Source organism: Gymnoscopelus microlampas (assembly GCF_963454915.1).
Source record: "Gymnoscopelus microlampas genome assembly, chromosome: 12".
NCBI lineage: Eukaryota > Metazoa > Chordata > Actinopteri > Myctophiformes > Myctophidae > Gymnoscopelus > Gymnoscopelus microlampas.
The window spans coordinates 29700489-29715224 of NC_139949.1; the positions used below are offsets into that span (position 1 = coordinate 29700489).

Below are 14736 nucleotides of genomic sequence, written 5' to 3' on the forward strand. Positions count from 1 at the left end.
GCAGAAATGTACTTAAATTGATCTCATCTGATATTTGCTCAATGTAGCATGGCAGTTCAAATAATATCCAAGTATCGAACAAGATTCAAATCAAAAGAGTCACTTTTCCCTCTGTCTATGGGGTTGCACTGTCACAAGTGAGGAGAGTGCAGGTGTAGGCCTATCAATAATGTATGAAGAAGGAAGCTTGTAGTCCTGGCTTTTATTAAAAAAAACGATGGATGACATACACAAAGGTGGCTGGCAGTAAGGGAGGGGTTATGAACCTCCTGTAACAGGGATGGCTGAGTTCTGTCTAAATTTCTTCTTTTGGAGAAATCAATAGAAAGAAATGGAACCCAATTTTATTGAGCGAATTGACGGGCGAGTAAGAGGCAACTAAATAAACTGGGAAAAAACGTCCTATCAATATTGGCTGGGTGTGTTGATACCACCCAGGCATGACACATTACATAGAAGCAACTACCTTTTTGCATGATGATGCAATTGTGTAACAAATCTATACAAAATATCTGCATTGGATGTCTTGATCCAATGTCCAATTGACAAATACAGTTATCAGCAACCACTAACCAAAAATGACCGGAATTATGAGACTTCTAGATATGTTCTTTGCCTAGAAGTAAATAATAATAAAAAGTAAAAAATGAATTCCAAACAGACATACAGTACTACACAAATAATCTTAAAGTGAACAGGGAAAAAGGTTATAAATGATCTTTATTGTAATCCTTGGAACAGCGTTCAGTACACAGAACTTGCATTGTTTGAGTTGAGAAAACATATGTCAAATGATAGTTAACACATAAAACAAACCAGACAAAAAAGATCATAATATAATCTGTTGTGTAAACAGCCTGCCATTCCATTATACATTTTCCATCAGGTTACTGGAGCTTTCATTAGGGAATAGGGATACATGTTATTACGTATCATGCAGAATGTAGTGCAAAAACGTCTAGTCAGTGAAACTGGTGAAATAGTGACATGGTGAATTAAGTAACCCAATTTAGTGAACATTTTGATTTACTCTTAAGCAGTGGTGGAACGTAACTAAGTATGTTTACTCAAGTGCTGTACTTAAGTAGAACTTTGCGGTACTTTTACTTTACTTGAGACTGACATTTTGCAATACTTTATACTTTTACTCCAATACGCCGCAGAGGCAAATATTCCACTACAAATATTTGCAAACTTTGGTTACTATACTGATTCTTATGATTAGTACAAAACCCCTATATCTATACTTTAACTATTAAAAAATAGCTGCAGTTTCCAAAAACAAATATATATATATTTTAATATCTTTAAAAACATCTGTGTAACAGAGTAGTTCCACATTGGGGTATTGCTACTTTTACTTAAGTAACAGATCTGCGTATTTCTTCCACCACTGCTCATAAGTTCAATCGCCCCACACTTGATACTACCGTTGTCAGAGAAGCATATTACCTGTATACTATATACAGTATATACAGATATTTAGAACTCTAGCTTATGTATTCCTTCCTTCCAGGAATTGCAACAATGCACCATGTTCAATTAGGTAGCACCTATTTTGATCGAGTTACATATTAAAATGACAACATTCATTTGCTCAATAGTTTTCGTATTTTCATCATTGATTTATTTAACTATTTATATTGTGACTGCATTATGTCCTCAAGTCTAATTGCAATTATGGTCTTAATGGTACAGTAGAAAGATATGATTCCTTACAGGGTCAGCCAGTAACAATGTATTCCAAATTTGGCACTTAAATTCACCACAGCATGACTTTAAATTAAACTACTACTAAAAGTAAAATCACATAATGACACAATGTAACATTGAACTAACTTTCTGACTACATTGCAACGTCATGTTACATCTGCCTTCCCCGTGAAACCAGTTTTACAGAGGTCAAATTTAATCAGTTTTACAGAGGTCAGAGGTCAAATGCCTTTGGATATCTTTCGTATATAATAAAATCAGTAGCAGGCAGGCATGACGGCAAAACTGGAATCAGGATCATAGCATTAAATCATACTAGTGCACTGTTATTGATGCCATGGACATGGTCGACATAAGTGCAAATCAAAATGATAACTATATTGCTATTAACAACAGCCTGCAGCCCACAGCTGTTGTAGCTCACCGGTTCTATCCTTCGACCAGACCAGAGCAACCAAAAATCTGCTTTCTAATCCTATCATTCCTTAAGAGACACATCATTTAGCCACATGCTACATAGTCTATCAAAAGGTTTATTTATTTATTTATTTTTTCAAGTACTAATAGTTTGTTGTCCTTGTTTCCTTATCCTTGTTTCATACTTTCTAGCAACGCTCTACACATTCACTGCTATCCTCTCAGTCCTGATTCCTTCTTGACTTTGTTTTTGAATGTATGTCAGTAGAGCACATAATTCCATAGTAATATAAAAATGTTTAGCAAAAGTGGTGAGGCTTTCTTTGTCCTAAAAACGCCAGAACAAATATATTTTGATGAGGGGCTAAAACCATTGTACTATCCTCTCAAATGTAATACTTCATAAATGTAATTCCCAAACTGATCATGCAACATTCAGTTGCCGTTACCCCCCCCCCCCTTATACTTCCAAGCAGCGCTTGTCACATTGATATAAAAAAATAAAATTAAATACAAATAAATAAAAACTAATACACATACATTGAAAAGTGCAAATGTACATTTCTTTACAGCATAACATATTCACTGTACAATCATTGATTACATATTTATTTATGCATTATAATAAGGATTACTAAGTAGCATAGATTGGGTAAGAAATATTTCATAGCAAGTCTATTGGAAAATAATATTTGCATTGCCCTGTGATAAGGAGAGGCTCTTCTAAACATTGCCAAATTTGAGTGTGTGTCTGTGTGTTTTTCTTTGTCTGTATGTGCCAGCATATGTCTTGACATAAGGTGTGTGACTGTGTGTGCAAACAATGAGCATTAAAGCACAAGAAACTCCATTCCAGTTCAGAGGCACACAAACCGCCCAGCCAGCGTTTCAAGTATCTACATGTAGCATTGCTTTGGACAACACACATCAGTTGGACTTGAGCAAAGCACAGCAGGGAACAAAAAATCATTTTCATCTCGGATGTCGAAGAGCAGTCTGCTAAAGAGTTATAGAACAACAAGCAGAAACAAGCAGTTCAAAGACACGTGTCAAAATAATGACACCATTTACACAAACAGCACTTTCTATCATAGAATATTTATATTGCACGTTAACTAAAACAATGTTCTCTCCTTATGGCCGAGGCCAAAGACAGCCCTCCGCCTTGGTCTGGAAACAACAGTACCATGCTTTTCACATTATGTTCTCCATGCTAGACCAACCCTGGCCTCCAACACTGATTAAAGCCTCACTTACACTTTGAAATACGACGGTGTCACTTGCCGAAAATATATATATACAACTATACATACTGTAGGTATATAAAATCGTTTTCGACCAGCACCACCATCATGCTTCATCAAAGTATAAATTTGGCTTATGGCAGATACAGATGTGAAGTGTGAGGAGCCTAATTAGGAGCCAGTTAGCGTAGCTGCCCTACTTGAGAGGTGAATCCACGTACGTTTCCCATCTGAAGCACACTAATTGCAGTGGGATGTATTTCACAATGTATTTCAAGGCATTAAGCCTGAGTGAGTTATTCTTGGTTGCGCGCGAGTGTCGCACAACGAAAATAGCAGATCTACAAGCTTGCAGATTTGCTATTCCAACTAAGGATAAATCAGACTTTAGAAGTGCAGGTCGCCTGCCAATATTGTCCTTTCTGGAGATGAGAATCAAAGTATATCATCCTCTGACAGCCTATTGGTCAGTGATGATGTGATGTGTAATAATAAGAGTAATAAGGCTGGTAATAAGACCAACCCAACGGAGAATGATCCTCGCTTGACAATCCACTCCACTAATGACGTTTAGTACTTGGTGACCACATTGACGCCCCATTGCTGAGCCAGTGTATGTGATATTGTTCACTTACAGTAAATGTTGATGAATGGGGTATCAGTGGCAGTCCAGTGTCTCTGCGTCTGGACCGTTGAGGAAAGATATAACAGGCAGGAGGACATTGGAGGGAGGAGCTACATACAGTACAGTAAGCATGATCCTGGACAGTTCTGTCCCACAATAGTCATCATTATAATGGAGCTTCTCCATACCCATGGCTAAGTACTACAATATGTCTGCTCATAGTTGAGTTGCTGTGAATTCCCTCATCCAATAACTGTACATCTCAATTCCTCATAATAAGGAAACATGCTTTGTAGTTGTTATGTAGGATATTCTGCTCATGTTTAGTGCATTAACACAGTATTCTTGTAGAGTAAAGGTGATATATAAACACTCTGACCAAAAAAATATATTGGAGGGCTAAGTATGGGCAGGTGAGGAAATCTATACTCCATAGTCTTGGCTAATCTCCCCTTTCCTGACTAAAACCTTTCCAAATATAAAATCCAGCCACATATATCACCGCAAGTCCTCTGAATACCTGCAAATGAACGCTGTAATGTATAGTTCGGATACTGATGTCAGATTTTGGATGATTGAATTCTGTATTCATTCTAATTCTATGTGTGTGTGTGTGTGTGTGTGTGTGTGTGTGTGTGTGTGTGTGTGTGTGTGTGTGTGTGTGTGTGTGTGTGTGTGTGTGTGTGTGTGTGTGTGTGTGTGTGTGTGTGTGTGTGTGTGTGTGTGTGTGTGTGAGAATGGAGACAGAGAGAGAGAGAGAGAGAGAGACTATATGCATACTACTGTATCTCACCTTGCAGGAATATACTGTATGTGTGAAAGTCCATATCACAGAATGGTTGCCTGGATGGATCTCTTAACGCTCTGACTTGACTTTGTAGCGCAGGACCAGGAAAGTGGCTAACCTGAGGATCAGAAAGAAAGCCCCCAGCACCAAGAAGTCCACATACAGTTTAGCATCCTCCACGTCCAGAAGCTGCAGCACCTCCTCAGGCTTCTGGAACTTGCACACTATCGTTGGACACTCCAACTCAGAGCGGTTCATTCCATAGATGGACAGGATCACTCCCTCAAAGCCATATCTGGAAAGTCCCCAGGAAGGACAGAAGAGGAGACATTTCTCATACCATTTTAGGTCGTTCCTACAAACTGCAATTCTCTTCTAGATCCTAACTAATGTGAACAGGGGATCGAGCATTTGCTGTCTAAATCCTCAGTGCTCCCCAAAGAACTTAGACGAGCTTATTCTGTACCAGCTTTTAAAACAAAATAAAATATGTATAAATAATATATTTATACAGTACACTCTCTGAGTTACAAATTGATTGTGCACACTGCCAGTAGTTAAAAGAAGTACCTCCACTATTTGTTTATTTTTTTCAAATATCATGGTTTAAGCTTTTTTTTATTTTATATTTCAGTTAAAATGTATAATGGAAGTCAATGTTGCTCAAGTTTGGAGTCATACATTAGATATGTATAGAGTAGAGTCGACCACTGATGTCATAGATGACTGCCTTCACAGGCTGGCCACATGAAGTCTGAGATCCACTTTGAAGTCACGCCATTCCCATGTGTATACCAAGATGCACATGATTAGATTTTTATGATGTAAAATACGTTGCAACTTCTGCATTGTGGGAATTCGGTCGGACCAGTGGCTGAGGACATGTAAGAGCTTCATGCTACAGATACCTGACGTAGGACACGTAGGAGCTCCATTGCAGGTACTTGGGAATGGTGTCAAAGTTCACAAAGAAGCCTGAGAACAGGAGGACCGGTATAGCTGTGACTGGACCCACAAAGGTTGCCACCTAGGGGACAAAAACAGCTATGTTCACTGAACATATTATTTAATTGCTTTAAAGGAAATGACTGGGGAATAAAGAAACCGACTTCCTGACTACTTTTTATTAGTTCCCATTTAGTCGTTGCCAATTACCCCCAAGTGTACTGTAGTTCCTGTGACTCCTCTGCAGTGGTGGAAAATAACTAGTGCTATGCATTTGCACAACATGTAGTTTCCATTTCAAGCCACTTAATATACCTCCATAACATTTAATCTAAATTAATCAACTAATGGGAGCGTATGCGAATGGTGTCATCACTGCCTGACAGTTTGGTCAGGGCACCTGTTCAGTGGGTTGTGGAACTAGGAGGAATAGCATGGTCCTCCACATGCGTTACATCTTCCCGGTGAAACTCCACACCGTCGTGTGACTCGTGTCAGGTGAAAAGAAGCGGCTGTGATGTCACACATATCAGAGGATACAAGTGGTTGTTTGTGCTCTAAGGAAGACCAACTGCAGATGTTAGCAGTGACAAGTGAATACACAGGGAATTGGGAATTGGCATAACGACTAAATTGGGAGAAAAAGTAGAAACATATCTCAATGAGTGTTTTTCCTCTACGTCACCAGGACGCCCGAGTTGCTAACTACTTGAACAGCAGTACAAAATAACCATTGTAGTTTTAACCAAGCTTTAATCTTTTCAGTTAAATGTATTTGTTAGAGCAGAGTCTATACATTAGACATGCTATGCTTGTATTCCAACCTGCAGGGAGGTGGATGCAGCTCCTATGAGTAGACCCAGAGACTGGGCTACGAGGGCTGTGGACGTGGACAGTGCCATAAACAGCAGGTAGCGACCTGCCTCTGGAGGCTGCTCTGTCATCCAGTACACTATACTGCAGTAAATGATGGGACAAAGCACCTGTGAAAGTTGAAGAGAAAAAATTACGTTAAAAGTTCCAAACCAGATTTATACTTGTACAATGGTGTCCCGTGGCAAAACATAGTAGAGCTACAAGGTCCCAACGTGTCGCAAATCAATACATTTTAAGCTCATGGATGTGCTATTTTCTGTGCGGTGTTGTACGACAGAGTATAGAATTAGGCATAAGAGGCAAGAATGTGACATTATGCTTTGGAGCCACATCCCACTCTGCATTGCATTTTAATCCGCTTTAAAGGTTACCTGGAATGGTATGTCAGCCATAGTCTTGGCCAGGTAGTACGCCTTCAGACTGTACCAGTAATTAAGATGTTCCCTCATAAACACAGACATCTCCAAAGGAACTGCATAACAACAGCAACATAAGAACACATTAGGATTCCCTGTCAATTTAAAAGTGTAACATGACTCTCCTTGTACAGTATCTTACAGGTTGGGACAGTGGGCGTATGAAGAACAGTATCTTACAGGTTGGGACAGTGGGCGTATGAAGAACAGTATCTTACAGGTTGGGACAGTGGGTATATAAACAGTATCTTACAGGTTAGGACAGTGAGTATATAAACAGTATCTTACAGGTTAGGACAGTGAGTATATAAACAGTATCTTACAGGTTAGGACAGTGGGCATCAGGGCAGCAAACATGAGGAACAGCATGGAGAAGAAGAGGAATCCGGTGTTGTTGAACACTTTGCTGGCATCATTGCCGATGTTGAGATAGAGCAGACCGATCAAAACTCCAACAAACAGATGGGACATCACCCTGAGGTGGGTCAACACCTTTGAAAACACAACACATTACAGCACTAAATTATTCCTAAATAAAATGAAATAAAATAGATACTGGTGGTAGAAGACACGCTAATTGATTAATTTCAAGATAGATGAAGATCAGTAACTCGTCATATAAATCATGACATTTACCGTGTCTCTGCATATTGTAATGAAGGTTCTTTGGAACAGAATGCAGAATTGTGACCATGTACTGGTGGCAAAGCTGTGTTTCTCAAGGGTTCCCGTGTCCTGTGGAGATAGAGAACAAAGAATATTCACACACTGTGAACCCAGCAAAACTTTTCCCTCATTCCTGTGTCAATTGTAAATGTAAAAATGAACCAAGTTTAATTATTTAATACATATTAATTCATATTAATATTAGTATTTGTCAGTAGTTAGTATTTGAGCTGCTTTCATCGCTAACCCCTTCAAGTTCACCAAGGATTTGCTGGGGCAGAAGCGCAGTGGCAAACTGGCCTCCTCGCACGATGACATAGACCAACATCTGAAGCAGACGTACAGCGACCCCGCAAGAGAGCAGGAGTTGGGAGAGTGTAACAACCTCATAGACCCCCCTGAACCAGAAGTGCAGTTCGACATGTCGGAGCTGCAGCTAAAGGAAGTCAGGGAGGTTGTCCGCAAAGCAAGGGCAAGCTCTGCTCCAGGACCGAGTGGCACTTCATACAAAGTGTATAAGAACTGTCCCAAACTCCTACTGCGTCTGTGGAACATCTTGCGAGTCTTCTGGAGAAGGGGGAGGATCCCTGATCAATGGAGAGTGGCTGAAGGGGTATGGATCCCGAAGGAGGAAAACTCCACCCAGCTAGACCAGTTCCGCATCATCTCCCTGCTGTGTGTTGAGGCAAAAGTTTTCTTCAGCGCTGTTTCCAAACGGCTGTGTACCTACCTGGCAGAGAACACCTACATCGATACATCTGTCCAGAAAGGTGGCATTTCAGGAATGCCAGGATGTCTGGAGCATACCGGTGTGGTGACACAGCTTATTCGGGAGGCCAGAGAGAACAAGGGCAACCTGTCAGTGTTGTGGCTTGACCTGGAAAATGCATTCGGCTCCATTCCACACAAGCTGGTTCAGTTCACTTTGACAAAACATCATGTCCCAAGCAGGTGTAGAGACCTCATCACTGATTATTACAGCAATTTCAGGATGAGGGTCTCTTCAGGAGCAATAACATCTAGTTGGCACAAGGTGGAGATCGGTATCATCACAGGGTGTACTATCTCTGTGACATTGTTCTCCCTAGCCATGAACATGCTCACCAAGTCTGCTGAGCCAGAGTGCAGAGGGCCCCGCACAAATTCCGGAGAACGGCAACCACCCATCAGGGCATTCATGGATGACCTCACAGTCATGACAGAATCAGTCCCAGGCTGCCGGTGGATTCTGAAGGGGCTTGAAGAGCTGGTGGAGTGGGCCCGGATGCGTTTCAAACCCGCCAAATCCAGATCAATGGTGCTGAGGAAAGGGAAGGTGGTGGACAAGTTCCGGTTTAACATCGCAGACACAGCCATCCCAACTATCTCAGAGAAGCCAGTCAAGAGCTTAGGAAAGGTTTTTGACTGCTCTCTGAGAGACACAACATCTATCCAGTCGACCTGCACTGAGTTGGATGGCTGGCTGAAATCCGTGGACAAGTCAGGCCTACCTGGGAAGTTTAAAGCCTGGGTGTACCAACATGGCATTCTTCCCAGGATTCTGTGGCCCCTCCTTGTCTATGCGGTCCCTATCTCAACAGTTGAGACCCTAGAGAGGAGGGTCAGCAACCACCTCCGGAGATGGCTTGGGTTACCAAGGAGCCTGAGCAGCATTGCACTCTACGGGAACACCAACAAACTGCAACTGCCTTTCAAATCCTTGGAGGAGGAATTCAAGGTTACTAGAGCCAGAGAAGTGGTTCAGTACAGGGACTCAAGTGATCCGAAGGTGGCTAAAGCAGGGATCCAAGTGAGGACTGGCAGGAAATGGAGGGCAGAGGAAGCAGTTCAAGAGGCAGAGGCAAGGCTGCGTCACAAGAGCCTGGTGGGAGTGGTCACACGAGGTCGAGCTGGGCTAGGATCCTTTCCAACTCCCCAAATGAACACCAGTGGGAAGGAAGGGCGGCGTCTTGTTCAGGAGGAGGTGAGAGCAGCAGTGGAGGAGACAAGAACCTGCAAAGCAGTGGGAATGAAGCAACAGGGAGCTTGGACGAGATGGGAGAATGCGGTTGAGAGGAAAGTGACCTGGGCTGAGCTTTGGAAAGCCGAGCCTCACCGCATCAAATTCCTAATCCAGGCAGTGTATGATGTGCTTCCAAGCCCATCAAACCTGCACACATGGGGCATAGCAGAGACACCAGCATGCCCATTGTGTTCCAAGCGAGGAACCCTGGAACACATCCTCAGTTGCTGTACAAAGGCACTTGGAGATGGACGGTACAGGTGGCGGCATGAGCAAGTCCTGAAGACCATTGCTGAAGCCATCAGCACAGGACTGGCGTGGTCAAAGAAGTTCCGACACTCCAAGAACACCATCGCCTTTGTCAGAGCTGGGGACAAGCCAACTTCTGCCAGAAAAACATCTGCAGGCATCCTGACGTCTGCAAGAGACTGGCAGTTGTTGGTGGACCTTGAACATCAGCTGAAGTTCCCCAGCCATATTGCAGTCACCTCCCTGCGACCAGACATTGTCCTTGTGTCTGAGTCCACCAAGCAAGCTGTGCTGCTGGAGCTGACAGTCCCGTGGGAAGATCGCTTGGAAGAAGCCTTTGAAAGGAAGCTCTCCAAGTACGCAGGACTGGTCAGCGACTGTCAGCAGGCTGGTTGGAGAGCAAGGTGTTTCCCTGTGGAAGTTGGGTGCAGAGGATTTGCAGCCCGTTCCTTGGTCAGAGCCTTCAGCAGTTTAGGCATCGAGGGAGAGAGAAAGAGGAGAGCCATCCGCAGTACCACCGATGCGGCAGAGAGGGCCTCAAGATGGCTGTGGCTCAAAAGAGGGGAGCCATGGAGTCATGGTAGCTAGCTAGCCATCTGGACACAAGCTGGGGTCTGATCAGCCCCGGCTGGGTCACCTGGAGGAGGGCGTATGATGTTGCGAGACCCGAAACGTCCTATGATTCCAGGAACATCACTGAAGATGTGTCCAGATTAGGCATCAGTAGATGTATGTACACAGTGAATACCCTGAGTGATCAGTGACAGCCAGGAAAGACTGGATGACAACCATGAATAGTGTGGCGACTACTGGAGAGTCAGTGACAGCCCGGAGAGACGGCAACCGGGGCAGAAAGGGTCGGCAACCCAATCTGCATCCTCCGAGAGGAGGAACCCAACCAAGCTACGATGAACTTAATGGAAAAATACCCCCAGGGGTGCCCGAGAGGGGGGGAGGATGAGCACCCCAGTCGGACGGACACAACGGTAACAGACCCAGGCAACGGACAAACGACTATGAGCAAGCAGTGTACATGCGGTAAAGTCTGCAAGAACATCCATGGCTTAAAGATCCACCAAGCGAGGATGAAGTGCCAGTTGAGAGCAGAAGCAACACAACGCACAGGTGTTACACCTGGTGAGACGCAGGAGGTGCCAGGCCCGGAGTCACCCCATAGTGCCCAGAACCTCCAAGTGTTGCAGACAACTCCCTCGAGCATCAAGTCCGACAGGAGGCGGATCAAATGGCCTGCAGCTAGCATGACCTCACTCTGGAAGCAGTTCGATGACGATGTCGACCAAATTCTGGAGGCGATGGCAAAGGGAGAGGCCGACAGGAAGCTACAAGCTATGACAACAATCATTGTCAGCATCGCAGCTGAACGGTTCGGTGAGGAGGAGAAGAAAAGCTCCGGAACATCTTACTCAAAGAATCAAAGAGCTGTAAGGATCCACAACATCAGAAAGGAGATGAAAGTGCTGAAGTCCCAGTACAAGGCGGCAGGAGAAGAGGAACGCACTGGCCTGGCCCAGCTAATGTGCATCCTTCGAAAAAACATCAGAGTTCTCCGCCGGGCCGAGTGGCATCGGAGGCGGCGGCGCGAGAGAGCACGTAAACGAGCTGCTTTCATCGCTAACCCCTTCAAGTTCACCAAGGATTTGCTGGGGCAGAAGCGCAGTGGCAAACTGGCCTCCTCGCACGATGACATAGACCAACATCTGAAGCAGACGTACAGCGACCCCGCAAGAGAGCAGGAGTTGGGAGAGTGTAACAACCTCATAGACCCCCCTGAACCAGAAGTGCAGTTCGACATGTCGGAGCTGCAGCTAAAGGAAGTCAGGGAGGTTGTCCGCAAAGCAAGGGCAAGCTCTGCTCCAGGACCGAGTGGCACTTCATACAAAGTGTATAAGAACTGTCCCAAACTCCTACTGCGTCTGTGGAACATCTTGCGAGTCTTCTGGAGAAGGGGGAGGATCCCTGATCAATGGAGAGTGGCTGAAGGGGTATGGATCCCGAAGGAGGAAAACTCCACCCAGCTAGACCAGTTCCGCATCATCTCCCTGCTGTGTGTTGAGGCAAAAGTTTTCTTCAGCGCTGTTTCCAAACGGCTGTGTACCTACCTGGCAGAGAACACCTACATCGATACATCTGTCCAGAAAGGTGGCATTTCAGGAATGCCAGGATGTCTGGAGCATACCGGTGTGGTGACACAGCTTATTCGGGAGGCCAGAGAGAACAAGGGCAACCTGTCAGTGTTGTGGCTTGACCTGGAAAATGCATTCGGCTCCATTCCACACAAGCTGGTTCAGTTCACTTTGACAAAACATCATGTCCCAAGCAGGTGTAGAGACCTCATCACTGATTATTACAGCAATTTCAGGATGAGGGTCTCTTCAGGAGCAATAACATCTAGTTGGCACAAGGTGGAGATCGGTATCATCACAGGGTGTACTATCTCTGTGACATTGTTCTCCCTAGCCATGAACATGCTCACCAAGTCTGCTGAGCCAGAGTGCAGAGGGCCCCGCACAAATTCCGGAGAACGGCAACCACCCATCAGGGCATTCATGGATGACCTCACAGTCATGACAGAATCAGTCCCAGGCTGCCGGTGGATTCTGAAGGGGCTTGAAGAGCTGGTGGAGTGGGCCCGGATGCGTTTCAAACCCGCCAAATCCAGATCAATGGTGCTGAGGAAAGGGAAGGTGGTGGACAAGTTCCGGTTTAACATCGCAGACACAGCCATCCCAACTATCTCAGAGAAGCCAGTCAAGAGCTTAGGAAAGGTTTTTGACTGCTCTCTGAGAGACACAACATCTATCCAGTCGACCTGCACTGAGTTGGATGGCTGGCTGAAATCCGTGGACAAGTCAGGCCTACCTGGGAAGTTTAAAGCCTGGGTGTACCAACATGGCATTCTTCCCAGGATTCTGTGGCCCCTCCTTGTCTATGCGGTCCCTATCTCAACAGTTGAGACCCTAGAGAGGAGGGTCAGCAACCACCTCCGGAGATGGCTTGGGTTACCAAGGAGCCTGAGCAGCATTGCACTCTACGGGAACACCAACAAACTGCAACTGCCTTTCAAATCCTTGGAGGAGGAATTCAAGGTTACTAGAGCCAGAGAAGTGGTTCAGTACAGGGACTCAAGTGATCCGAAGGTGGCTAAAGCAGGGATCCAAGTGAGGACTGGCAGGAAATGGAGGGCAGAGGAAGCAGTTCAAGAGGCAGAGGCAAGGCTGCGTCACAAGAGCCTGGTGGGAGTGGTCACACGAGGTCGAGCTGGGCTAGGATCCTTTCCAACTCCCCAAATGAACACCAGTGGGAAGGAAGGGCGGCGTCTTGTTCAGGAGGAGGTGAGAGCAGCAGTGGAGGAGACAAGAACCTGCAAAGCAGTGGGAATGAAGCAACAGGGAGCTTGGACGAGATGGGAGAATGCGGTTGAGAGGAAAGTGACCTGGGCTGAGCTTTGGAAAGCCGAGCCTCACCGCATCAAATTCCTAATCCAGGCAGTGTATGATGTGCTTCCAAGCCCATCAAACCTGCACACATGGGGCATAGCAGAGACACCAGCATGCCCATTGTGTTCCAAGCGAGGAACCCTGGAACACATCCTCAGTTGCTGTACAAAGGCACTTGGAGATGGACGGTACAGGTGGCGGCATGAGCAAGTCCTGAAGACCATTGCTGAAGCCATCAGCACAGGACTGGCGTGGTCAAAGAAGTTCCGACACTCCAAGAACACCATCGCCTTTGTCAGAGCTGGGGACAAGCCAACTTCTGCCAGAAAAACATCTGCAGGCATCCTGACGTCTGCAAGAGACTGGCAGTTGTTGGTGGACCTTGAACATCAGCTGAAGTTCCCCAGCCATATTGCAGTCACCTCCCTGCGACCAGACATTGTCCTTGTGTCTGAGTCCACCAAGCAAGCTGTGCTGCTGGAGCTGACAGTCCCGTGGGAAGATCGCTTGGAAGAAGCCTTTGAAAGGAAGCTCTCCAAGTACGCAGGACTGGTCAGCGACTGTCAGCAGGCTGGTTGGAGAGCAAGGTGTTTCCCTGTGGAAGTTGGGTGCAGAGGATTTGCAGCCCGTTCCTTGGTCAGAGCCTTCAGCAGTTTAGGCATCGAGGGAGAGAGAAAGAGGAGAGCCATCCGCAGTACCACCGATGCGGCAGAGAGGGCCTCAAGATGGCTGTGGCTCAAAAGAGGGGAGCCATGGAGTCATGGTAGCTAGCTAGCCATCTGGACACAAGCTGGGGTCTGATCAGCCCCGGCTGGGTCACCTGGAGGAGGGCGTATGATGTTGCGAGACCCGAAACGTCCTATGATTCCAGGAACATCACTGAAGATGTGTCCAGATTAGGCATCAGTAGATGTATGTACACAGTGAATACCCTGAGTGATCAGTGACAGCCAGGAAAGACTGGATGACAACCATGAATAGTGTGGCGACTACTGGAGAGTCAGTGACAGCCCGGAGAGACGGCAACCGGGGCAGAAAGGGTCGGCAACCCAATCTGCATCCTCCGAGAGGAGGAACCCAACCAAGCTACGATGAACTTAATGGAAAAATACCCCCAGGGGTGCCCGAGAGGGGGGGAGGATGAGCACCCCAGTCGGACGGACACAACGGTAACAGACCCAGGCAACGGACAAACGACTATGAGCAAGCAGTGTACATGCGGTAAAGTCTGCAAGAACATCCATGGCTTAAAGATCCACCAAGCGAGGATGAAGTGCCAGTTGAGAGCAGAAGCAACACAACGCACAGGTGTTACACCTGGTGAGACGCAGGAGGTGC

General features: G+C 45.7%; 1 protein-coding gene across 1 annotated transcript in view; it reads right to left on the reverse strand.

Moving 5' to 3' along the window:
• Positions 1-4855: 4855 nt before the first annotated feature.
• abcg4a (ATP-binding cassette, sub-family G (WHITE), member 4a) overlaps positions 4856-14736 on the reverse strand; it is a gene marked incomplete at its 3' end in the record, with an annotated part of 34297 nt that continues 24416 nt past the window's right edge. The window contains exons 10-15 of the mRNA XM_084073689.1: positions 7660-7758; positions 7347-7515; positions 6979-7079; positions 6556-6714; positions 5695-5813; positions 4856-5081 (exon numbers count right to left, since the gene is read on the reverse strand). Of these exons, the coding sequence (XP_083929815.1) occupies positions 4856-5081; positions 5695-5813; positions 6556-6714; positions 6979-7079; positions 7347-7515; positions 7660-7758 (873 nt within the window). The remainder of the gene's footprint in view (positions 5082-5694; positions 5814-6555; positions 6715-6978; positions 7080-7346; positions 7516-7659; positions 7759-14736) is intronic.